Source organism: Schistocerca nitens, chromosome 5 (assembly GCF_023898315.1).
Source record: "Schistocerca nitens isolate TAMUIC-IGC-003100 chromosome 5, iqSchNite1.1, whole genome shotgun sequence".
Lineage (NCBI taxonomy): Eukaryota > Metazoa > Arthropoda > Insecta > Orthoptera > Acrididae > Schistocerca > Schistocerca nitens.
Window position 1 is genome coordinate 18,710,658 of NC_064618.1, and position 24,816 is coordinate 18,735,473.

At 45.7% G+C, this 24,816-nt stretch overlaps 1 protein-coding gene across 5 annotated transcripts in view; it reads right to left on the reverse strand.

Annotated features, from left to right (window-relative positions):
* LOC126260117 (neurexin-1a) overlaps positions 1-24,816 on the reverse strand; it is a 2,420,624-nt gene that overhangs the window by 1,026,124 nt on the left and 1,369,684 nt on the right. For all 5 annotated transcript variants that reach the window (XM_049957356.1, XM_049957358.1, XM_049957357.1 and 2 more), the window contains exon 5: positions 14,648-14,808. In XM_049957356.1, the coding sequence (XP_049813313.1) occupies positions 14,648-14,808 (161 nt within the window). The remainder of the gene's footprint in view (positions 1-14,647; positions 14,809-24,816) is intronic.

Here is a 24,816-nt window from a genome sequence, read left to right on the forward strand (position 1 = left end):
TGTGCAAGCTTCTTCATCTCCCAGTACTTACTGCAACCTACATCCTTCTGAATCTGCTTAGTGTATTCATCTCTTGGTCTCCCTCTACGATTTTTACCCTCCACACTGCCCTCCAATGCTAAATTTGTGATCCCTTGATGCCTCAAAACATGTCCTACCAACCGATCCCTTCTTCTACTCAAGTTGTGACACAAACTTCCCTTCTCCCCAATCCTATTCAATACCTCCTCATTAGTTACGTCATCTACCCACCTTATCTTCAGCATTCTTCTGTACCACCACATTTCGAAAGCTATTCTCTTCTTGTCCAAACTAGTTATCGTCCATGTTTCACTTCCATACATGGCTACACTCCATACAAATACTTTCAGAAACGACTTCCTGACACTTAAACCTAAACTCGATGTTAACAAACTTCTCTTCTTCAGAAACGATTTCCTTGCCATTGCCAGTCTACATTTTATATCCTCTCTACTTCGACCATCATCAGTTATTTTACTCCCTAAATAGCAAAACTCCTTTAATACTTTAAGTGTCTCATTTCCTAATCTAATTCCCTCAGCATCACCCGATTTAATTTGACTACATTCCATTATCCTCGTTTTGCTTTTGTTGATGTTCATCTTATATCCTCCTTTCAAGACACTGTCCATTCCGTTCAACAGCTCTTCCAAGTCCTTTGCTGTCTCTGACAGAATTACAATATCATCGGCGAACCTCAAAGTTTTTACTTCTTCTCCATGAATTTTAATACCTACTCCGAATTTTTCTTTTGTTTCCTTTACTGCTTGCTCAATATACAGATTGAATAACATCGGGGAGAGGCTACAACCCTGTCTCACTCCTTTCCCAACCACTGCTTCCCTTTCATGCCCCTCGACTCTTATAACTGCCATCTGGTTTCTGTACAAATTGTAAATAGCCTTTCGCTCCCTGTATTTTACCCCTGCCAGCTTTAGAATGTGAAAGAGAGTATTCCAGTCAACATTGTCAAAAGCTTTCTCTAAGTCTACAAATGCTAGAAACGTATGTTTGCCTTTTCTTAATCTTTCTTCTAAGATAAGTCGTACGGTTAGTATTGCCTCACGTGTTCCAACATTTCTACGGAATCCAAACTGATCTTCCCCGAGGTCCACTTCTACCAGTTTTTTCCATTCGTCTGTAAAGAATTCGCGTTAGTATTTTGCAGCTGTGACTTATTAAACTGATAGTTCGGTAATTTTCACATCTGTCAACACCTGCTTTCTTTGGGATTGGAATTATTATATTCTTCTTGAAGTCTGAGGGTATTTCGCCTGTCTCATACATCTTGCTCACCAGATGGTAGAGTTTTGTCAGGACTGGCTCTCCCAAGGCCATCAGTAGTTCTAATGGAATGTTGTCTACTCCCGGGGCCTTGTTTCGACTCAGGTCTTTCAGTGCTCTGTCAAACTCTTCACGCAGTATCTTATCTGCCATTTCGTCTTTATCTACATCCTCTTCCATTTCCATAATATTGTCCTCAAGTACATCCCCCTTGTATAAACCCTCTATATACTCCTTCCACCTTTATGCCTTCCCTTCTTTGCTTACAACTGGGTTGCCATCTGAGCTCTTGATATTCATACAAGCGGTTCTCTTCTCTCCAAAGGTCTCTTTAATTTTCCTGTAGGCAGTATCTATCTTACCCTTAGTGAGATAAGCCTCTACATCCTTATATTTGTCCTCTAGCCATCCCTGCTTACCCATTTTGCACTTCCTGTCGATATCATTTTTGAGACGTTTGTATTCCTTTTTGCCTGCTTCATTTAATGCATTTTTATATTTTCTCCTTTCATCAATTAAATTCAATATTTCTTCTGTTACCCAAGGATTTTCATTAGCCCTCGTCTTTTTACCTACTTGATCGTCTGCTGCCTTCACTACTTACAATGTTAATCACTTTAAAAATGTTAGGTAGACAAATGTATTCCCCAAATACGATTACTCTGTATGAGCTACTTTTTGGTGTTGCGATTTTTTTTTCTGGCGGCGTACATACATCCGTGGATCTATGACAATTTTTTGAACACCGCGAACTGTGATGTCTTTTTGATGATACACCAAAAAGTCATTATCAGTTAGTTTCCGCCGCGCGGAGTTGCCGCGCGGTTTGAGGCGTTTATGTCAAGAACTGCGCGGCCTCTCCCGTCGGAGGTTCAAATGGTTCAAATGGCTCTGAGCACTATGGGACTTAACATGTGAGGTCATCAGTCCCCTAGAACTTAGAACTAACCTAAGGACATCACACGCACCCATGCCCGAGGCAGGATTCGAACCTGCGACCGTAGCGGTCGTGCGGCCCGTCGGAGGTTCGAGTCCTCACTCGGGCATGGGTGCGTGTGTTGTCCTCAGTATAAAATAGTTTAAGTAGTGTGTAAGTCTAGCGACCGATGGCCTAAGCAGTTTGGTCCCTTAGAAACTGAGACACATTTGAGTTAGTTTCCGCTACAATTTCTCCTGTAAAAATTCTTCTCTGTAATATATTTTTTTTTGTAGCTTTTAAACAATAAATTCGTTAATATAGGGTACTGTTATTTTTCACTAACGGGACGTCCCGTGCACACTCTCTGCTTACGGAAAATTAGCTGATAGACTCTTCTCCAGGAAATATGTGATATCTTTGGTTAGTCGATAATCTTTGCTCGTCAACAAAAACATTCCTAAAAATTTGTGGCTGAATCCGTTGACTGCAGACTATGGAGGTCTTCAAACCACTTGTGTAAGCGCAGCTACGGATGGTACAAACCGACCGGTTAAAACCGATATCGGTACAGTACCTTGGTTCTGAATAACCGATATTTTACGGTGTTTATTTTGTCTCGGTTTTAACAGGTAAGAGACTATAAGAACGGTATATCAGTTTGGCATGGCAGCGGTACTAAAATTTTTTATGTTTAAATAAGACTTTTTTTAAAAAAGAATAATGTTTATTCGTAAAATGTCCATTGATTTTAAATATTGGGTCATTACAGAAAAGTTGTCAGTGCTATTTTAATACGGACGCAGACATTTAGAGACGAGTAACAAAAGCATGAAGTAAGGATCGGTACTGCACTGCTGACAAGGGGAAGGCCTCAGACACGACCAACCGATTAGGCCCAAATTTGGCAGGTCGCTTTAGTACAACCTAAAACGAAGGAATCTAAGATATTATGGGCCAACACCCCCGCTGTTTTGAGAAAATCACCTTTAAATATTATGACGAGCAATTGACTCAAAATTGGCGAGATCGATAGATAATTGTAAATAAAGCATTTTTCATCAGGTATGGGGTCCAAAAACGCATACTTTTCCAGAAATCGAGGTAAGAAACTTTTACAACTGCCGCTTCTGTACCCACATGGTAAACGCTTTTCACCGACAGCACCGATAGCGTTTACAAGATGGTGACGCGAAAAAAAAAAAAAAAAAAAAAGCGGTTAAAGGCGCTACAGTCTGGAACCGCACGACCTTAAAAAAAAAAAAAAAATAGCGCACCGGCCAAGGTAACTGGCTGGGAATCGGAGAACCCGGGTTCGAATCTAGCAGATGTTCTTCTTTTCGTTTGTATTTTTCCATATCTCAATTGATAGGAGGGTTAATAAGGTAAGTAAATCAATAAGGAATGATAATAATATGGTAGGCAAATAACCCTCCTATTCCTATCAATTGAGATATGGAAAAATACAAACGAAAAGAATAACATCCGCTAGGTTTCTTCGAGATTCGAACCGGGGTTTTCCGATTCCCAGCCAGTTAAGTTTTTTTTTCATTTTTTTCATTTTGTTCGTTGTTGATCGTTGTGTTTGGTCGTCGCGGAAGTCACATGACATTCGTTTAAGTTCGTTTGTTGATCCTTCCACCCAGTTTTTTTTATTACAGAGGCCAACCAGCTCTGACCGAACACACTGAGCTACCATTTACTTTGGCCGTTGCGCTATCGCCGCTGTCGGCGAAAAGCGTTTACCATGTGGGTACAGAAGCGGCAGTTGTAAAAGTTTCTTTCCTCGATATCTGGAAAAGTTTGCGTTTGCGGACCCCATATCTGATGATGAAAAATGCTCTATTTACAATTATTTATCGATCCCTCCAGTTTTGAGTCGATTACTCGTCATAACCTTCAGGGGTGATTTTCTCAAAATCGCTGTGGTGTTGACCCAAAATATCTTAGAATCTTTCGTTTTAGGTTGTACACAAGCGACCTGCCAAATTAGAGCCGAGTCGGTTGGTCGTGTCTGAGGCCTTCCCATTGTGAGATAATAATGTGCGTCGCTTGTTCAGTACGGAGGAAATTGGATAATTTTTTTCTTCCGATCTTCTCAGTTTTATATCAGTGCAACTCAGGTGGACGAAATAAAAAAAGAAGGAAAGGAAAAAAGTATCAACTTTTCTCAATAACGTACGTGTTGCTGCGTGGCGTGCCCCCGCCAGATCTGAACGGTTGTAGCCTGCTGTCGCGGCTGGACAGCGCGTAGGCCGTAGGGTCCAGCTGACTGGCGCCGGCGCCGCTCCTCGTCTGCGTGTGTTTCACGAAGTGGGGTAACAGTCAAGCACAAGGCTCTACTTGCTTCAAAAGATTAGGTGATGGATGTTTGTCTGCGGATTAAGTCACGTAATTGTTCCTGATATAAGTTATTTTTGCCTACTATCTAAACTGTTCATTTGAATTTCCTGAAAGAGGGTTATAGTTTTACTGGCAATAAATCAATTGTATTCAGACTCCTGTTACAAGGTAAATAAATATCTTTGACTATAAAACGTATTTTTCATTCGAAATAATTAAAGAAAACAGAACGATACGAAATTTACACAAATGATTTATTTGTCTTTTCTATGAAATAGTAAAAGAAATGGGAGATTATGGCAACAGTAACAAAAAACTTAACAATTAATGCATGACCCCGCGGGATTAGCCGAGCCGTCTAAGGCGCTGCAGTCGTGGACTGTGCGGCTGGTCCCGGCGGAGGTTCGAGTCCTCCCTCGGGCATGCGTGTGTGTGTTTGTCCTTAGGATAATTTAGGTTAAGTAGTGTGTAAGCTTAGGGACTGATGACCTTAGCAGTTAAGTCCCATAAGATTTCACACACATCTTTGAACAATTAATGGATGGTTTACGATAAATAAGTGACTGCTTCGCCGTTTGTGTCTACATAATGTGCTTTTACCTGCTTGTAGCTGTAGGACAGTTTTCCAACCTCAGTTTTCATCCTTTAGCATTGATTTTCGTAATGCCCAGACCGTGACGCGATCCTCGATAACAAGATGATACTTGAGCTGTTTCAAAAACTTACAATTAATAGAAGAATACTGGTGATTTTTTGTAGTATGCAATCCCTCATTACTTTTGGAGGAAAGCATAGAATAGTGACTGGACTGTTTCCCATTATTTACCCATTTTATTTGGTTATTTGGATTCTACATATCACGAAAAGTATAATGGAAAAGTCTGACGGAGTGTTAGAATTTTTCAGTCTTTGTGAGATGTCTACGTTTATTACCGGAAATAACAGCAATAAAAAGCTGGAAATCGGTTAGTTGGGAAACCCGTTATTTTGGGCTGTTTTTACAGTCAGCTTAAACTGGAGGTGCAAAAAAAAAAAAAAAGGAAAACCAGCTGTTTCATCGATAACCGCCATTGGTATGCCCAGTCCATCGACAATGTAAAGGCGTTACGGGAGCTCCGAGCAACGCATACGAGACAATGCAAATGGACCCAAATGTATTTGAAGGAGTGTGTGATTCACTGTGAAGAAGGGCTGAAGCATATGAGAGAATATTGTGGTAACCGTATGCAGCATTGCTGTAGTGTCTACCTCTACGTAACAGACAGGTGAGAACGAGAGGGCAGATTGACCCATATCTCAACAGGTACATCAGTTCTGTCCAGTACTTCCAGCTGAGTAAGACGTCACACTTTTTCTGCACACGTTTTGTTCTGCAACGAGGTCAAACATGTGCTGTTTTTGTATCATTATGTGACGTGATTGAAGTCGATGAAACGGACTTTGGCAGAAACCAACCGAAGGTAAAATAAAAGTATAATAAGCATTGTTTGGAAAGCATTGGCGTTCAGTATATTATGAGGTGTATGTACGCCACACGATTCACAGTGTGCACACCTTCTTTACCTTCAGTTGAACATCTCGTGCTTGCTTTCAAACATTCGTAAAGACGAAAGAGGTAAAGAACCTCGTTAGCTATTATGTAAGTAAACACAACTTATTCACTGTCTATGCTTTCGATTCAGTACTGGCACTGTATAGATATATAATAAGTGTAGCCGTCTGAAGCCGGGCATAACTGTCCGTAGGAAAGAATATTTTCCAAGAAAGAGGTGTAGAGGATGTTAGCAACACCAGACGCCACCTTGTGGAGGGATACGGATGCGCCACGCCACCCATCTGTCTGGCCCGCCTCTTCCCCTCTGCTTTCTCCCCCCCCCACCCCCTTACCACCGACTGCGGGCGGGGTTAGCGCCAGCCCCCCCTCCCCCCACCACCACCACCAACTGCCGCGCCACGTAGCGCTGCTAGCGCCTCTGTCTCATCCCCAGTCTGTTCCTCGAGACGCCCTGCAGCACCCGTCAACGTTGTCGGTGTCGTTCTCATACACCCTTTATTACTCTTCCGAGCGTGTCTTTCGTAAGTCCCGGCGAACACAATGGGAGTGCGCGAAAGAGACTGAAGTAGGCCGCTGCTGCTCTCTCTGCCGTCGCTGCTCGACCGTGTGGGTGCCGCGGCTGCATTCAATTGCGCTAAACTCGCAGTCGGTACGTTTCCGAATAAACTGCGAAATATGTAAAATTTACCAGAGGCCGCAAAACTTAACGTGTGTGTGGTGTGAATAGCCCATTCTTTCGGACCGCTGCAGGTTTGACGACCTTTCTCTGTAATAATGTGTTTATGGAATATAGTTATCCTCTTTAGCACGTAACGCAATCTGTATTTGTTTCGATATTGTGTAACAGAATCCATTCCGATGGTGTTTCAGCTGCTGCTAACTACCATCTGTTAGCAAAGCAAACGACTGAACAGGTAGCTAATTAAAAGGGATGCAGTCTGCGGTTATTCACAATCTGGTTGGCTGATTGACAGCTGAGTTGCAATGCGTTGTCCTTCGTCATCCCACATTAAACTGTTAAAAAAAAAAAAAAAAAAAACACGACTCCTGATTTCTGTGATTATCCTCAGCTCAAACTGGTAAGGAAAGGTACGATGGAAGAATAACGGTGGCTGTTTTTTTTTCAGTAATTGAGATGTGGAGCGCCAAATAAGGAAACAATGGAGGAATTACGGATATATCTTCTATACATAATTTGTTATGATTTTTTCTCATAGTTATTTCAGCTTCTAGAGTATATCTTTGCATACTTGCACTGTCAGTAAAGACGAAGCGACATCGTTTGGTATGATTGTCGATAGTACCAATACCAATTAATGCAATAAAATTTTACAGTCTTTGATTTCTTTCACTGAATCTCCAGTTATCTCTCCGACTTCGAGGAACTGAAAACCCTTGTTTTACATCTGGAATTTCATTTGTTAATTCTGGTATGCAGCAATTGCAGTCGATCGGTACGGTAATTCCAACATCGTCAGGCTATCATAAAACATGGTGTGCTTAGCGCCTATTCTTTGTCAGTTTGTTCTGTTCGTACAGTAATTTTCTCGGCCTGATAGTTTCAACAAAGCCGGCCGGAGTGGCCGTGCGGTTCTAGGCGCTACAGCGGCTCTAGGCGCTACAGTCTGGAACCGAGTGACCGCTACGGTCGCAGGTTCGAATACTGCCTCGGGCATGGATGTGTGTGATGTCCTTAGGTTAGATAGGTTTAATTAGTTCCAGGCGACTGATGACCTCAGAAGTTGAGTCACATAGTACTCAGAGCCATTTGTTTCAACAAACTGTTGTTTAGCTATTCTGGACGCGTAGTATTAATTTGTAATTGTAGATTACAACCCATTTATTCTGAAGACCTGTTTACAAACAGACGGAAAACAGATTATATGTTCGTAAAACACTGAAAAATTACCCAAAATTTTTCGTTAGCAAATTCGTGTACTAGCTGAAATAATGAAGACAGTAGCCGCTAGTGCGAGATGGGCAGCAGTGAATCGTAGAAGGACTCGGACTGGTGAATGACTAGCCACTCAGGTGATCTACTCCGCCAAAATTTTGTGAAAACGATTTAGCCTCGTGTTATCCGTCACATCTAATTTTAGTGTAACTATTTAAAAGGTCGTGTTTCCAATAAATGTTCAAAAGATATTCCTGTGCGTATGGGAATAAAAACGTATGATCATATGCATAGGTATGTCCTATAATAACTAGGGTGCAATAGTTTTCCCTGTCCACGCAATTTTTATAATGCGGAGTTTTATAAGAACAACTTTAAAAACGTATTCCGCAAAGTGTAGTTCTGGCAAAAGGCATTCGGAAACATCATCGTGATATGGAATTTAGTGTGAGACTACGTATGCATTAGATTCGGGATGCCAGCAAGTTAGTGCTTTTCGTTGATCCCTTCCACCGCTGTAAAATATTTAAAAAAATACTCATCGCGATGGCACTGCACTACTGTGGTAGCGTTGCAACGTGAGTATGAACTGATGGGAAACGTTCCTGTTCAATACCACGCAAATGTCCGACTGGTACATAACAGTCATTATTTGAGGTAGGGCCAGAGGAGTAAATTCTAACGATAAGGGTCTTCGTCTTCACAACAAAATATAGCTGATGCGAATATTCGAATTGGTTACATGCAGCGTGGAATGCGTTATCGATTTCCGCTCCGGAGGATGGTTTTAATGAAGGTAACTGATAGACTTTCCAGTACTCCATCAGTGTCAGCTGCTCAATCGAGTATTCATTGCAGGCTCCAGGAGCGGTGTCAGGCCAACTGTGTTGCATTCACAGACGATCTCGGGATCCTTCCTGACGACATAAACACAGCTGCGCACAAAACACACGTACTAAAACAGAAATCAGAAAAGATTAGAGTAAAAATTTCCTTTGGAACCTTGAAATGTGTGTCAAACATCAGGACAGTCTTTCATCATCTGAGTACGAGGCAGGCAACAAGGAAAGATGTGACAGCTTTAGAAATCTCGGGAGAGACATTCGACGGAAAACTGGAGAAACGAATGTCGAGAACACGAGACGGGAGATGTTAGTTGCTGCCTTTCGCAGGACGCGCGCCTTACACAAGGAAAAAGCCATCTTAAGGGGAGCTAAACTAAGGCACTGAAACGCTGCAACTGAAACAGACGGTGTGAACGCCTACGAATGGAAAGAAAGATCTCCATCTGGATAATGGATCTTCGCGACTCCTTTAATGATGTGGCTGTCGAATGGCAGGGCACAGCTCGCTTTACGCGTGCACACACATCTTGAAAATAATAAATTCGTGAGAAGAGATAGATCCTGCATTTCTAGATTTCCGAAGGACATCCTATAGCGCACGTACACTGATCAGCCAGAACATCGTGAGCACCCACGTAAGCGCGCGGTACGCCACCTCTGGCACGGACGACAGTGGCGACGCGCCGTAGCGTGGCTGCAGTGAGGCGCCGGTAAGTCGCCTGAAGGAGTCAGCACCACGTCTGCACACAAGTCACCCAATTCCCGTAAATTCCGTTGAGGTGGCCGATAAGCTCTGACGCCACGTTCGATCACATGCCACATGTGTTCAATCGGGTTCAGATCTGGCGAGTTAGGGGGGAGGGGGCGGAGGGGCGGCAGCAAATCAATTGTAACTCGCCACTGTGTTCCTCGAACCACTCCACCACACTCCTGACCTTGTGATAAGGCACATTATCTTGCTGAAAAATGGTCACTGCCGTCGGGAAATATGGTCGTCGTGATGGGGTGAAGTGGTTTGCAACCAGTGTAGGATACTCCTTGGACATCGTGGTGCCTTGCACGAGTTTCACATGGCCACAACTTGTCTGCATTCCGCGGTCCAGGTACCGAGGAGCTATTGTCCTGTAAGACGATGGACTCGTGCCCTCGCATCGGCACAATGAAGAAGGTATCGAGATTCGAGAACTGTGCCCATTTCAGTCGTAGTTGCCAACGGCCGATCCGTCGTCAAGTGCGAAGACCCATCGTCTGAATTTTCGGTGCAGTGTGTGCTCAGACACACTTGTACTTTGTCCAGCATTAAAGTCTGATGTTAGTTCCGTCACAGTTCGTCCCCTGTCCTGTTTTACCAGTCCGACAAGCCTACGACGTCTGTACACGCCTTCACTTTGGTTTCGCCAAGTGTTGAAGACATTCACTACAACACTCTTCGAGCACCCAATACGTTGTGCTGTTTCCGACATCCTCTTGCCACGCCTCTGCGCCGTCACAATCTGCCATCGCTCAAACTCAGACAGATCGCGCCCCTTGCCCATTCTGCACAGGGACAGCAAGCCATCTGAAACGTGCACCGTGCGTGTGTCTGACTGGCAGTCATTCTTCGCCAGGTGAAGATGCCATCGCCTCGACAGGTTTATATCAATAGTACTCTGTGGTCATAGTGTTCTGGCTGGTCAGAGTACACGGGACGGACAAAAACATGGAAACACCAGAAACGGAACACAAAATGGTTCATATGGCTCTGAGCACTATGGGACTCAACATCTGAGGTCATCAGTCCCCTAGAACTTAGAACTACTTAAACCTAACTAACCTAAGGACATCACACACATCCATTCCCGAGGCAGGATTCGAACCTGCGACCGCAGCAGTCACGCGGTTCCGGACTGAAGTGCCTAGAACCGCGGCCGGCAAAACGAAACACATTACCGAGCCTAACACTATGTAGGAAACTCTGAACCACCCATCTCGGAATGCGTTAATACAGGCCCTGTATGGTTTTAAAGGGAAACTTACAGCATTCTTCCGCCAAAATAGTGGCAAGTTCAGGTAACGGACGTGATGGTAGCTAACGGCGATGCAATTTTCTCTCCAAAACTGATCAGAAAGGCTGAATAACATTGAGACTGATGTCTGCAGTGGCCAGGGGAGACACGACAACTCGTCCACGTGCTCACAAACCACCACGATGCGAGCCGTGTGGACAGCAGGTCCTGCCGCCTTAGAACACACCATGACCGTTATGGGAACAAAACACTGTAACATGAGCTCGGCCTGATCGGCCAAATGGCCACACAGTCCTTGTCAATAATGTGACGTTGCTGAGTGAGTGCGGGGACCGTGGAAACCACGACGCGGCTGCCCAACTACGTATTTCACTCGTGCGGATGTAACCTCGGCCAGACGTTAGTGTGAAACAAGACTCATCTAACCGAATGACTTTCTGTCATTACTCCCGTGTCCAGACTTTACGGCTTTCCTGTTACGTTCATTTGCATTACTAATGAGTGGTTTTTAAATTCGAGCTCTCGCTGCGCGATTCCCTGTTTCTGGAGCTGCCGCCGTGTCGTTTCGGTGCTGACAGGGTTTGGGAGTGCGACATGCAGTTCTGCGGTGAGTTTTCGTCACAATGCTCTTGGATGAGCGTCCCCACGTGAAGGGGTTGCCTGTCCTCAGGCGCCAGAAAGGCCTCGTGCAGTCACTCAGATGAACGGGTGTCCGAGCCTCTGACTCGTACGTTTCTAACGTGCTCAATAAAGGTTGCGTGGCTGTCCCCGAGGGTGCTTCCGAGCTCGGGGCCTCAGAAGGATCCTTCGCCGTGTTATTCACGCGCGTGTCAACGTTGCACCCCTCCGTGATAACACCACAGGAGGCCGCGAAACCGAAGTGCTAAAACCGTGAGCACGCACTGCTGCTTCGGATCACGTTCAAATTTCGTCGAATGCATCTGAACGGCCCCTTGCGCTCCCACAGTCTGTACCACAGCAAACGCTGCGGTCGTACTACGCTCCAAAGGGATACGGTCACGTTCAGTGCGATCGCAGGGCCATTATGTTTTTTGGGAAGGGTCGATCCATCAGGGCGTATCGGCAGTGTCAAAGGTTGTCCATAACGTGTTACTGTTGCTCTTCGCGCTTCCAACTGTCGTTTAGGACCGAAAAATGTGTGGCAATGAACTCTTCAGTGCGAGGGCTGTTTGCAATGACGCCATTTAAACCACTTTGCGAGGAGTGTTTATATCTATTCTAGGTGGCGGTGTGTCTTAAACACTTTCTCGACCTCCCTTCCAAAAATGTGATTTCAACGGTACGTGTCGCGATTCCGACCGCCACCGCAGAGCCGTCGAAGAAGGGGTGAAAAGTCGGTGAGAGGGGATGTGACGACCTTCCTATTGTGTGACTCGCCTCAATTGGCGGTGGGAATCATTGAGGCACTGTTTGGAGCCAATGTGATCTGATTTACCCTCATTAACCCTCACATGATCTTCTGACCTGTGGCCTTTTTTTCCGCGCGTGTTGACACGTTGCTGTTTGAAGTGTCACCGAGCCTGACGGATACGTCACACGGATCCACGCTTTTGCACGATTACAGAGGAAGGTTGTAGACTCCATTGAGAGAAATCTCAAACTTGTGCGTCGCAATGGGTGAGAATTAAGGGTTTTCGGAAAAGTGATACTTTTTTGCTTAGTGGATCACATTACGTCGTCCCTACCCGAGTGTTCAACTCGCCTGCAGTTTCTGCCTGGTGGGAGGGCTGTATCTGTAACGCCTGGTGACGCCAGCTGACGAGGTGCTCGGACGGGCCGCAGCGGCTCCGTCGTCTGGCGAGGCAACAGCGGACGGCGGCGGCGCAGCCTCGTTTCGGCTCCATACCGCACCAAGCGACGCTATGCGGCAGAGGAGGACACGACATCGGGCGTTCCTTTGGGCCTCATTGCAGCGTTACTTTCGATCTAGTTCGATATACTGTATAAGAAATCTTTATACTTACAGTAGCGGTACTGATAGTGTAACTTCTCTGTCACACCAAATTTGTCACACAGAAGTGGCACTGCACATGGTTCTTAACGCCCGAAGAACCTCGCGATACGTAAAGGTCATGTTCAGGCTTTTCGAGAATGAAATTATTTATCAGAAGCTAAAAAAAACTGCTATGCATTGTTGTACCTTTTATCGAAATCACGGAAGGTCAACATCGTTTCAGGCAAGATCACTGTAAAGGACAAGTTATTTTATTTGCCGAACACGAAATCGAAATAGCTGAACAACTCCTGCTTCAGTTGAATAGTAGTTATAGTAGCTGAAAATCTTGATAGTATAAAAAGCTTGAGACAATTTTAAATAAGTTACAGAGTAACTAGAAGGATCCCTTGTGTGTTTTTTATCAAATTACTCATAATACAAAGATTTTGGAGTATCTTCTTGCGACGTACACCGATGGGTCAAAACGATATAACAGCGTGTTGGTCCTTTTCGGACACAGTAAAGGAGCGCTTCTGCTTGCCTTGGGTTCTACAAGTATGCCGCACCACATGTCTACTCACAGGTCACTAACTTCCCGCAAATTACGGGACACTGGTTTGTGGGTACGCAGCTGCCGTCCGATACGTGTTCCAATGCGTACACGTCAAGGGCATTTGCTGCATAAGACATCAAACTGAGACCAGTCTCATGTTCCTCGAACCCCACCAGCTGGCTTCTGGCCAGTTACCCTGCTGGAAGATGTCGTCACCATCAGAGAAGACTTGGACCACGAAACGATGTAGATTGTCCGCAATAATGTTCAGTGCTGTCGTGGTGTGTTCGAGTACTGCCGTAGGTCCCACAGGAGTCCAGCTCAATGTAGCTGATGACATAATTCTGCTCTCGTTGGCCTACACCTGTGGCGCGGTGCACGCTCCAAGCAAGCATTCGCCTGGATGACGGCTTGTAAGGGCCCAACCATCGATTGGTGTAACAGGAAATGCGATTCATTAGAAGGACGACGCGTTTCTATCGATCCACGGTGAAAACTAAGTGATGCTGTGGCCACTGCAGTCGTAACTGATGATGTCGGTGGGTCAACACGGGATGTGTGATGTGGAGCTCAATGTTCGACAATAGCGTTTGAACGTTGTGCTCTGGATCACTTGTGCCTGCTTCAACGTTGTACTGTGTCGTCAGATCTGCCGCATATCGCTGCCTACCCCGAATTACTACGATTTGCAATGAGATGTGGTCGTCCAATATCGTACGGCCTTCTCGCTATTTCACTTTCCTTCGACCACTTTCCACAGGTGCTGGCGCCAGCAGCACGCCAACAAACGACAAACTTGCCAGTTTTAGAGAGTCTCGTTTGCAGCCGCAGCGCCACAACAATGGTCGCTTTTACAAAACCGCTTATGTCAGCGGATTTCCGCATTTGCGGCCTGTATCTTCGCTTTAATAACTGCCTATTCGTCTCTCTTCTGCTTAAATTTTTTGTTTACTGCGTCACGTGTCCGCAACACCACTACGAGGCAATCGACCTCTGGCTTATCAGTGTAAACTAAACATCAGGAAAAATGGGTACTCTAGATCTGTCTCGTACAAAATGGGAGAACCAATACTGGCCTCCAAAACTGTTTGACGCACCTTAAGGTAGGGAACCAAACTTATGCCATCCGACTTAAACGATCTAATCGACTTTCCTGCCTTAAGGTGCAGAAAACGTTTTTTGGGGCCAGAACTATTTCGGCCACCCTGTGTGGGCGACCGCAGTGCGGTCTGCAAGGCGACAGAGTCGCGCCGCTGTCCCGGCTGGCACTTACCTCCTGCATCTTGCGGTGCACGGTCAGCTTGTGCCACTGGTTGTCGTCGAAGCGCACGCGGCGCGGCTTGATGGCCAGCTCGGTGCGGCCGTTGCCCAGACTCATGGCCAGCACCACGCCGCCGTCCTTCAGCGCCACGTTCATGAAGTCGCCCTTGTCCCCTGCAACACCAAAGAGGACCGCGTCACAGAGTTCTAGGTGCGAGCAGAAGCCGCTTCACAAAAATCAGTCTGGCGTATCTACATTAACAGGAACTTCAGAGGCAAGGAAGAAGCGATGCAGGAAATACAAGACAGCTTCAGGTGTGGAATTTAAAAAAAAAGGAAGAAAAGAAGATTGGGATTAACGTACCATTGTGGAATTAAAATTCATGCTGAACGGATATTAATGATAAGAAAATGACTCCAAGCACTATGGGACTTAACTTACGAGGTCATCAGTCCCCTAGAACTTAGAACTACTTAAAACTAACTAACCTAAGGACATCACACACATCCATGCTCGAGGCGGTATTCGAACCTGCGACCGTAGCAGTCACGCGGTTCTGGACTGAAGTGCCTAGAACTGCACGGCCACCGCGGCCGGCGACCGATAGCAGCCCGAAGAAAGATGAAAGTAACAATGAGTAGAACAAACGAAAGTACTGATAAAATTAACATTACAATGGTGACCAGTAGGCAGACGAACTGAACGAATTCTACTACGTCGGAAACGATACCACTCGTGAACACTGCTGTGTGCGAACCATGATAAATTAGATATGTTCTTGTAATCCCAGAGTCTGTGTCTGGGTGTAGAAACGCGAGCAAGCAGGCAGGTCCGGACCAATGTGTGTGTGAAATCCTATGGGACTTAACTGCTAAGGTCATCAGTTCCTAAGCTTACACTCTACTTAACTTAAATTATCCTAAGACAAACACACACACCCATGCCCGAGGGAGGACTCGAACCTCCACCGGGAGCAGCCGCACAGTCTATGACTGCAGTGCCTTAGAACGCTTGGCTAATCCCACGCGGCTGGGGGTCCGGACCAGAAACTGTAACTCGTTTGTACCAAGGGGGAGGGGGGGGGGGACAAGCCAGTCTTTGCACAACTGTTCTGAGAGTGACTTCGATCCACTGACAGCTTTCTGATGTAAAAGGGGTGATTTTCTATGGAAGAGGATATGAGTTGTATGTTTACTACATCGACACAGTACGTGGTGATATATTACTGATTTGTAAATCGATTTTAGGCTCTAATATTCAAGTTTCTGTCCTCAGTTGGAGAGCAGTGTAACTGAGTAAGAATCTTTCCGTATTTTACGATATGTATGGCGCTTAGCGAGGTTTTGTTGTCGATGTAATATGGTGATCAGTGTAAAATAGTTTACTGCCGCTGAATGTCATATCTGTAGAAAGAAAGAAAAGGCAGACAGTGCTTCCCTAGGACTGAGGAGCATCGTGACATATAGCCAGTGTGAGTGTATACCATAATTTTTTTGGGTGCTGTACAGATATAAAAGATAACTGCACTGTTTGTGTAAATGTGTATATATTGCATTGTAAAGTTACTGTGGCTTATGTTGTATGTGTTTATATTGCAGTGTAAAGTTACTACGGATTATGTTGTGGCATGACTAGAGAGAATCACTGTGTGTCCTATCGTGAGGGATGTATTAATTCAGCACATCAATAACTGTGAGGGTACGAATGAGTTTTTACGTGGAAAATTATGTTCACTATAGATACTGAGATTCGTTCTAGAAGCACCGCTGTCAAGAGGAGACATTACCTGCACATCGATCGGTGTCAGACTGTAGCAGCAATCGTAATATTCAATTGTAGTTACACTGGTAAATATGTTACTGGCTTCCAATATTCCTGTAAGTCTTGTATGTATTTGAAAATCTGTAGACAACTTTGTGGGTTTAACTGTCTGTGCATTTAGTGATGTGTGGAAAATAATTTTGCCACTGAAAGTCCTGTCTGCAGAAAGAAAGAAAAAGGTGGATGGTGCTTCGATACTGGCGGCATCAGTAATTCAGCTGGTACATTCGGTAAGAGTCAATCATAATGCTCGATTCATTCACATCCTTTGTCCTGGGATACAGGAGCCTCTACATAGCCTTGGTAACGTCTGTGTATGTTGAAAGCAGGAAGGGTGACACGTGATGGACTGGGTATCACGTTAGGACTGCTGGGAAGAGTGCATTCGATGTAATTCTGCGCTATTTCCACTTAAGCACGGTTAGATTAGTCTCTCATGTTGCGTTAGGAACAATGCGACCTGTGCTACACTGTCATCACCGGTAAAGGTACGGGCTGCCCGGAGGTGTCTCACATATGGGAGTTGTGTGAGCGCCTCAGAGTTCTGTGACATCATTATAACACTGACTGTATACCTGACAATAGAGGCAACTTTGACCTGCATCCAGTGGCGGCGCGCGTGCACCTGGAGCGTCTGCGCTCCTGCCCGGTCACGTCAGCAAAAGTGTCTAGGTGAACACGTATTCTCAGGTGTTAAGTACGATTGGGATGCCGCTGCTTCATGTGTGTGGGACCCTAATGGGCGTCTGTGTGTCGTTTGACAGCTGATGGCCGCGTCACTTCGCGGGTCTGCAGGTACTCTCCTGTGCAGTCTACTGGACAGGCAGTGGCATACAGTGTCTGTGTATGTTGATTGTGTGTCAGTTGTATTATTTTGCAAGCAGGTCTGTAGGTTGCACTATGTGTTATTTGGACAGTTTACCAGTTGACTTCATGTCTGCACATCAGTGTAATAAATATACTCCATCCCTAAATAAATTGTTTCAAAGTAAATAAAGTACACTCCTTCAGCCCAGTGCAGGCTCAGTCATTTTCGCACCATTTCCCCCCTCCAGACCACCATCTTGGATTACATCACAGGAGGGATGAAAGCACCCTCTGGTAGCACTATTGTGTCCGAGGTCAGTTGGAGTCTAGATCTCGTAGTGGAGACACTGCCTGCAAAATAAAAACTTATGTCCAGCACAGGCAGAGTCGTTTGCTCACCATTTCTCCCCACCATCTTGGATTACATCCCTAAATGGATGACAGCACCCTCTGGTGGTGGTGTTGTTGTCTAGGTCCAGACATCATGGTGAACACACTGTTTGCCCCATCTTGGATAACAGTACTTGCATCATCAGCTGATGTCATGGTTGTCATATTGGATTACATCACAGAACAGATGGCAGCATCCTCTGGTGGTGGTACTGTGTACTAGGTCAGTTGCAGTGCGGACATCGTGGCAAACACACTGGATAGTGGCGCTACTTCTAGTTGTTTAAATAGAGACTGGTGCTTGATTTCGACAGCTGACGATCAGCAAACATGTTTGCAGAGTCTTTTAGCTGGATTATTATTTTGACAATTTACGAGTTGTTTGGCTCTTTGGACGCACATGTATTGCATTATTTACGAGTGGTTTGCATGTCTGTAGGCTGTGCAATGTGTTATTTTGACAGTCTACAGTTAGCTGGTGTGTGTGTGTGTAGAGAATTATACATGAGTTACTTAGGAGTAGTTTGCAGGTCTGTACGCTGTGTGGCATGTGTTCTGTACCACTGTGATAAATATACTCCATCTCTAAATAAATTGTTCCAAAATAAATAAAGTACAATCCTTCCTCGCTCCAGCAGCCCAGTGCAGGCTGAGTTCCTTTCCCACAAATTCCTAGGAGGAGGTGGTGGTCGTGTGACTTAGGTCACTTGGACTGCCTCCACTCACCTATCTTCCTGCGATTTATTAGCTTAGTAGTGATACGTGAATTGACCTTTCTTTACTGCCAAAATTCAAACTGCCAGCCGCGGTGGTCTAGCGGTTCTAGGCGCGCAGTCCGGAACTGCGCGACTGCTACGGTCGCAGGTTCGAATCCTGCATGGGGCATGGATGTGTGTGATGTCCTTAGGTTAGTTAGCTTTAAGTAGTTCTAAGTTCTAGGGGACTGATGACCAAAGCAGTTGAGTCCCATAGTGCTCAGAGCCATTTGAACCATTTGAACCAAAATTCAAACTTGGCGCCAGTTCCTAGGAAGAGGTGGTGGGCAGGTTTCTTAGGTTAGTGGAGGTAACCCAAGTGACCTATCTTTCCGCGATTTTCTTAGGGTAGTAGAGGTGTGATGCATTATTATGTTGGAATTTTAACTTCATACCATTTTCTGTGGGACGAATGAAGAGGGATGTTAGGTTAGTGGAGGTAGACCAATTGACCCATCTTCCCACGAAAATTCAAACTTCCCTCCAAAAGCCGCCATCTTGGATGACGTCACTGCCACCATCTTGGATAACGGGACTTTAGGTTGGAATCTCCCTTTCCCCAATACTTCCGGGTTCGCTGGTGACCTTGGCCGAGATCCAAACAAGTGGCTGCAGGTTTATGAATGTATAGCCAAATTTAACAAATACGATGACATCGTGTGTTTGGCTAATGTATTTTTCTACTTGGAGAGTACCACCCAGCAATTGTATGAGAACAACGAGGAGAAGTTCACAGGCTTGGAAGTATTCCAGGCGGAAGTGTGCAAGCACACTCCTGGAAATTGAAATAAGAACACCGTGAATTCATTGTCCCAGGAAGGGGAAACTTTATTGACACATTCCTGGGGTCAGATACATCACATGATCACACTCACAGAACCACAGGCACATAGACACAGGCAACAGAGCATGCACAATGTCGGCACTAGTACAGTGTATATCCACCATTCGCAGCAATGCAGACTGCTATTCTCCCATGGAGACGATCGTAGAGATGCTGGATGTAGTCATGTGGAACGGCTTGCCATGCCATTTCCACCTGGCGCCTCAGTTGGACCAGCGTTCGTGCTGGACGTGCAGACCGCGTGAGACGACGCTTCATCCAGTCCCAAACATGCTCAATGGGGGACAGATCCGGAGATCTTGCTGGCCAGGGTAGTTGACTTACACCTTCTAGAGCACGTTGGGTGGCACGGGATACATGCGGACGTGCATTGTCCTGTTGGAACAGCAAGTTCCCTTGCCGGTCTAGGAATGGTAGAACGATGGGTTCGATGACGGTTTGGATGTACCGTGCACTATTCAGTGTCCCCTCGACGATCACCAGTGGTGTACGGCCAGTGTAGGAGATCGCTTCCCACACCATGATGCCGGGTGTTGGCCCTGTGTGCCTCGGTCGTATGCAGTCCTGATTGTGGCGCTCACCTGCACGGCGCCAAACACGCATACGACCATCATTGGCACCAAGGCAGAAGCGACTCTCATCGCTGAAGACGACACGTCTCCATTCGTCCCTCCATTCACGCCTGTCGCGACACCACTGGAGGCGGGCTGCACGTTGTTGGGGCGTGAGCGGAAGACGGCCTAACGGTGTGCGGGACCGTAGCCCAGCTTCATGGAGACGGTTGCGAATGGTCCTCGCCGATACCCCAGGAGCAACAGTGTCCCTAATTTGCTGGGAAGTGGCGGTGCGGTCCCCTACGGCACTGCGTAGGATCCTACGGTCTTGGCGTGCATCCGTGCGTCGCTGCGGTCCGGTCCCAGGTCGACGGGCACGTGCACCTTCCGCCGACCACTGGCGACAACATCGATGTACTGTGGAGACCTCACGCCCCACGTGTTGAGCAATTCGGCGGTACGTCCACCCGGCCTCCCGCATGCCCACTATACGCCCTCGCTCAAAGTCCGTCAACTGCACATACGGTGCACGTCCACGCTGTCGCGGCATGCTACCAGTGTTAAAGACTGTGATGGAGCTCCGTATGCCACGGCAAACTGGCTGACACTGACGGCGGCGGTGCACAAATGCTGCGCAGCTAGCGCCATTCGACGGCCAACACCGCGGTTCCTGGTGTGTCCGCTGTGCCGTGCGTGTGATCATTGCTTGTACAGCCCTCTCGCAGTGTCCGGAGCAAGTATGGTGGGTCCGACACACCGGTGTCAATGTGTTCTTTTTTCCATTTCCAGGAGTGTATTTCGGCGACACACAACGACAGAATATTCAAGACGCCTGGGAGCTGTGTAAAATAGTGGCTCCTAGAATGAAGGATGAAGATAAGGTTGCACATCTCATGAAGGGTGTTGCTGACGACATGTATGAAGCCCTACGCCTGAAGGAGGTTTCGACAGTAGACGACTTCATAAAATGGTGCCAGTGTCTCCAAGGAGAATTACACGCGAGAAGTTTGAACGGCTTCCGAACGTAGTATCGATGTCAGTTGCGGGCTTTCAAAACAGAAAAATGTGATGTTGTGGCCCTCAACTACGTACCCTCAGACTGAGAGTTTAAATATTAAAAGTTTTTGCTGGTTTTGTTGTCTAGTGGCTGGGGTACATAGTTGCTGCATTACAAGCTAAATACTGCTGAGTTTACAGTATACAATATTGATATACACATGGATGGAATGGTCAAAGGTTCCTATCACTCGGCAATTGCGAATTTTGAACGTGACGTAGACATTTATAAATGAAAGATTCCAATTAGATAAAATCTTAACGACTTTAAATGATGAGTACAATTGCAAAAGTACTTTTGAGTACGCTGTATATTTCTGCCACACACGTATTGGTGTCAATGGTCCAGCAATTAAATAAATTATAAGTTGAAAAACAGGGAAACAATAGATACCTACTACACGTAATTAGTTATGAACGACAACATAGCTCGCGAGATATTCACTTGTAAATGCACACTACGTCTTCACTGTAGAAGCCACGGAAATCTCACAAGTCCACAAGTCGGCACTCCGAAGTATTTCTATCTGCCAGGACCACGCGCAAACCGCTCTACTGTCCAAGTCCTTTTCGCGACTGTCCCTCGCGCCGCACCGTTCCGAACTCCCCCTCCATTCACTTCGGTAGGCGCCTCCCTTAGTAACGAGCGCTGTGATTGGCTAGAGCGCTCCCTTCATGTCTGAAAGCCAACGCACACTCACAGACATATTGAAACACATCCGAAATACTGGGCTTACATTTAAACAACTTGAAATTAAATAAATATTCCTGCGGCTGGACCATAAACACGCTCTAACACACATTATTAAATACATAAACAAATTAAATAAACATGTCTCAAAGGAATAGCAACAAAAGGTAGGCCAGTAGCCTAATGTCTCTGTGCTTTCTAAAACACAATAAATATTTAACCAATTTATTCATGAATAGTATATATCCGATATAAACTAAGATATAGATGAATAAATATATTTATAAGCATTCTGCTACCGTTTCTTCATGTAACTGTGGAGTACTTATGGCTTGATGCGATCGATAGTAATTGTCCACGTTGACCTTCAATAACTCATTTACTATTCAAGTTTCTGTAATTTATACCACTTTAGGTTTACGCGAATAGCTTTCTAAAGACATGTCGATTGAAAAAAGGGGATGAACCGTTTAGATTCTGGAAATTCGTTGCTGGGTGTTACTTGTATAATTTACTGTCAGATACTAAACTTTAAACTAATAAGATATTGAAAATCTGATTACACCATCATAATCTCGTGCAAATAATGGTAATGTACATGTTTCTATTTGAGGTATCATGATTCATCTGGCTATTATGCATCTTTGGCACTCCCGGCACAGACCTCTCCTTCACTGACACAAAGCACCGTCCTCGTCACGGTGTCAACATGGAATTCCCAGCCACGCGATCGGGCTGGACCCCTCTTGCTTCGGCCAACGTCCGGCACCACGTGGTCAGCCTGCCGAGCGGCCCGCGCCCTCCGAGTGGCCCGTGCGACCATGCCAACTCCGAACCACAATTCGCCCGTTACCTCACACTGTGATGGAGGAAGCAACTGATTTTACAAGTGTTCTTCGTCAGATAGTAAGAGAGGAAGTTCAGAAGGCACTTGGATTGCATAGCGAGCCAAAAACCGACACGCTTCAAGAGGTCATAAGGGAGGAAGTGGAACAGACATTGAACCCAGTCTCTCGTCCTTCATTTCCCTTTAAAACGGTAAAAAAGTCGAGACCGAGGCTAAGCTAGGTTCCTACAGTGCCGCATGAGGAACCTGTATGGGCACCGAGGAAGACTGATGCCTGGAGGACCCAGGATAACCAACCAGTATGTTTCCACTGTGGACAACTGGGACATGTGGTACGCTACTGCCGAGAAAGGCGGTGGATATTTGATGATGACCGCGCTAGAAAACAGCAGACCGACCTTAGTCAACGCCTACTACGGGACGATGAAGATGAACACGAGGATGCTGGATGACGTAGGTCACCATCGCCGCAAGCTAGCTGCTGGAGAGGACGCTCCCCAACACGCCGATCAATGTCTCCATCGCCGTTTAGAAACTCCAGCCGATCACCTAGCCGCCGCAACCTGGAAAACTAAAGGATGCGACCTTCCTTGGAGATGAGGCCACCGAAGTGAAAAATTCTCCGCCGTCGATCACTACAAAAATGATAGGAAACTACGTCGATACCCTCATGGATGGCATACCAGCCCAAGCTCTTGTGGACTCTGGAGCACCATATGCAGTCATTTTGGAGAAGTAACGCAGCTAATCGCAGAAAACCGTATTCGTCGACAGCAAAACATCTCTGCTGAAGGTGGCTAATGGGAAATATATAAAACCTACAGGAAGTGTGGATAAATCTTCTCGGGCACTAAAGATTGTGGTCGCCCAAAGATTATGCTAGACGAGATGAGATACTGTGGACAGGAAGACGCGCATCCGAGTGTGTGGAGACTATTTGTGCCGGATGAAGTGATCATTCCTGCACTGAGCGCTAGAAAGGTAACTGTCATGTGTCATGCCATGCATCAACCCATGGATCTTGTAGTGGAATGTAAGAGAAGCATACCACTGAAGAATAACTTGGTCATCCCACCCTCTGTCGTCTCGTTTAAGAAGGGATTCGGTGAATTGTGGATAGTTAACCGTCGCCGACAACCGCAGATCCTTCCAAGACGCATGTGCACAGCAAACGCTGAACCGTTAATTGAAGAACAGCAGAGCGTCATAGAAACCTCCCATGCCGAGTTTGTGGGCGAAATTAGAGCTACCACTATGATGTAAGATCTTATAGCTCGACTATCACCAGATCTCACTAAGGAACAACAAAATCTGCTTGCCATTCCTCAAGAGTTCTCTGAATGCTTCAATCCAGAGGTGAAGAGCAAATTAGACAAGTCGTCGGTGAAGCACCGGATTAGCACTGGAGACCATCAACCAAAAAGCCAGAGAGCATACCGTGTGTCAGCAATGGAATGTCGAATAATTCGCGACGAGGTAGATAAAATGATGAAGAATGACATCATTCAACCTTCACACAGCACATGGCCATCACCAACATATAAAAAGACCGTCCTTAAGCATCTCCAACAAGGCGGACTGAAACTTAATCCAATAAAGTGTTTCTTTGGAGCAAAAGAAATCAAAATACTTGGACACCTTGTGTCGAACGTAGGTGTGAGGCCAGACGCAGAGAAAGTGAGACCTACAACGGAATTTCCTATTCCTAAAAGTATTAGAGACGTGAGAAGCTTCCTCGGATTATGTTCTTGTTATCGTCGTTTTATCAAAGATTTTTGTATCAATATCAGACCACGCCAAGCGTTGTTAAAAGCTGCTGCTAAATTTACCTGGGGTGGTCCTAAACAGGATTCTTTCGATGTGCTGCGAAAAGCTCACCACTGACCCTGTACTTGGTCTGTATGATGAGAGAGTACCTACAGAACTACACTCAGACGGGACTGGTGCCGTTCTGGTGCAAATTTCGGATGGAAAAAAGAATGTTATAGCCTATGCTTCTAGGACACTTAGAAAAGCCGAGAGAAACTTCAGAAAGAGAATGTCTTGCCGTGATCTGGATCATGGGAAAATTTCGACAATATCTGATGGAAGGCCATTCACAGTTGATACAGACCCCACTTTGTATGTTGACGGGTCTTAAGGATCCAACAGGACGCCTCGCCAGGTGGGCACTACGTCTTCAAGACTATGACATTACCATAGTGAACTAAGGTGGAAGAAAACATCAAAATGCCGACTGTCTCTCAAGAAATCATATGCAAGACCATCAAAACTTTAAGATAGTGACTGTCTGTCGAATTAAGTCGGGTGATGTTGAGGATATTAGTTTAGGAAATGAGACACTTAAAGTAGTAAAGGAGTTTTGCTATTTGGGGAGCAAAATAACTGATGATGGTCGAAGTAGAGAGGATATAAA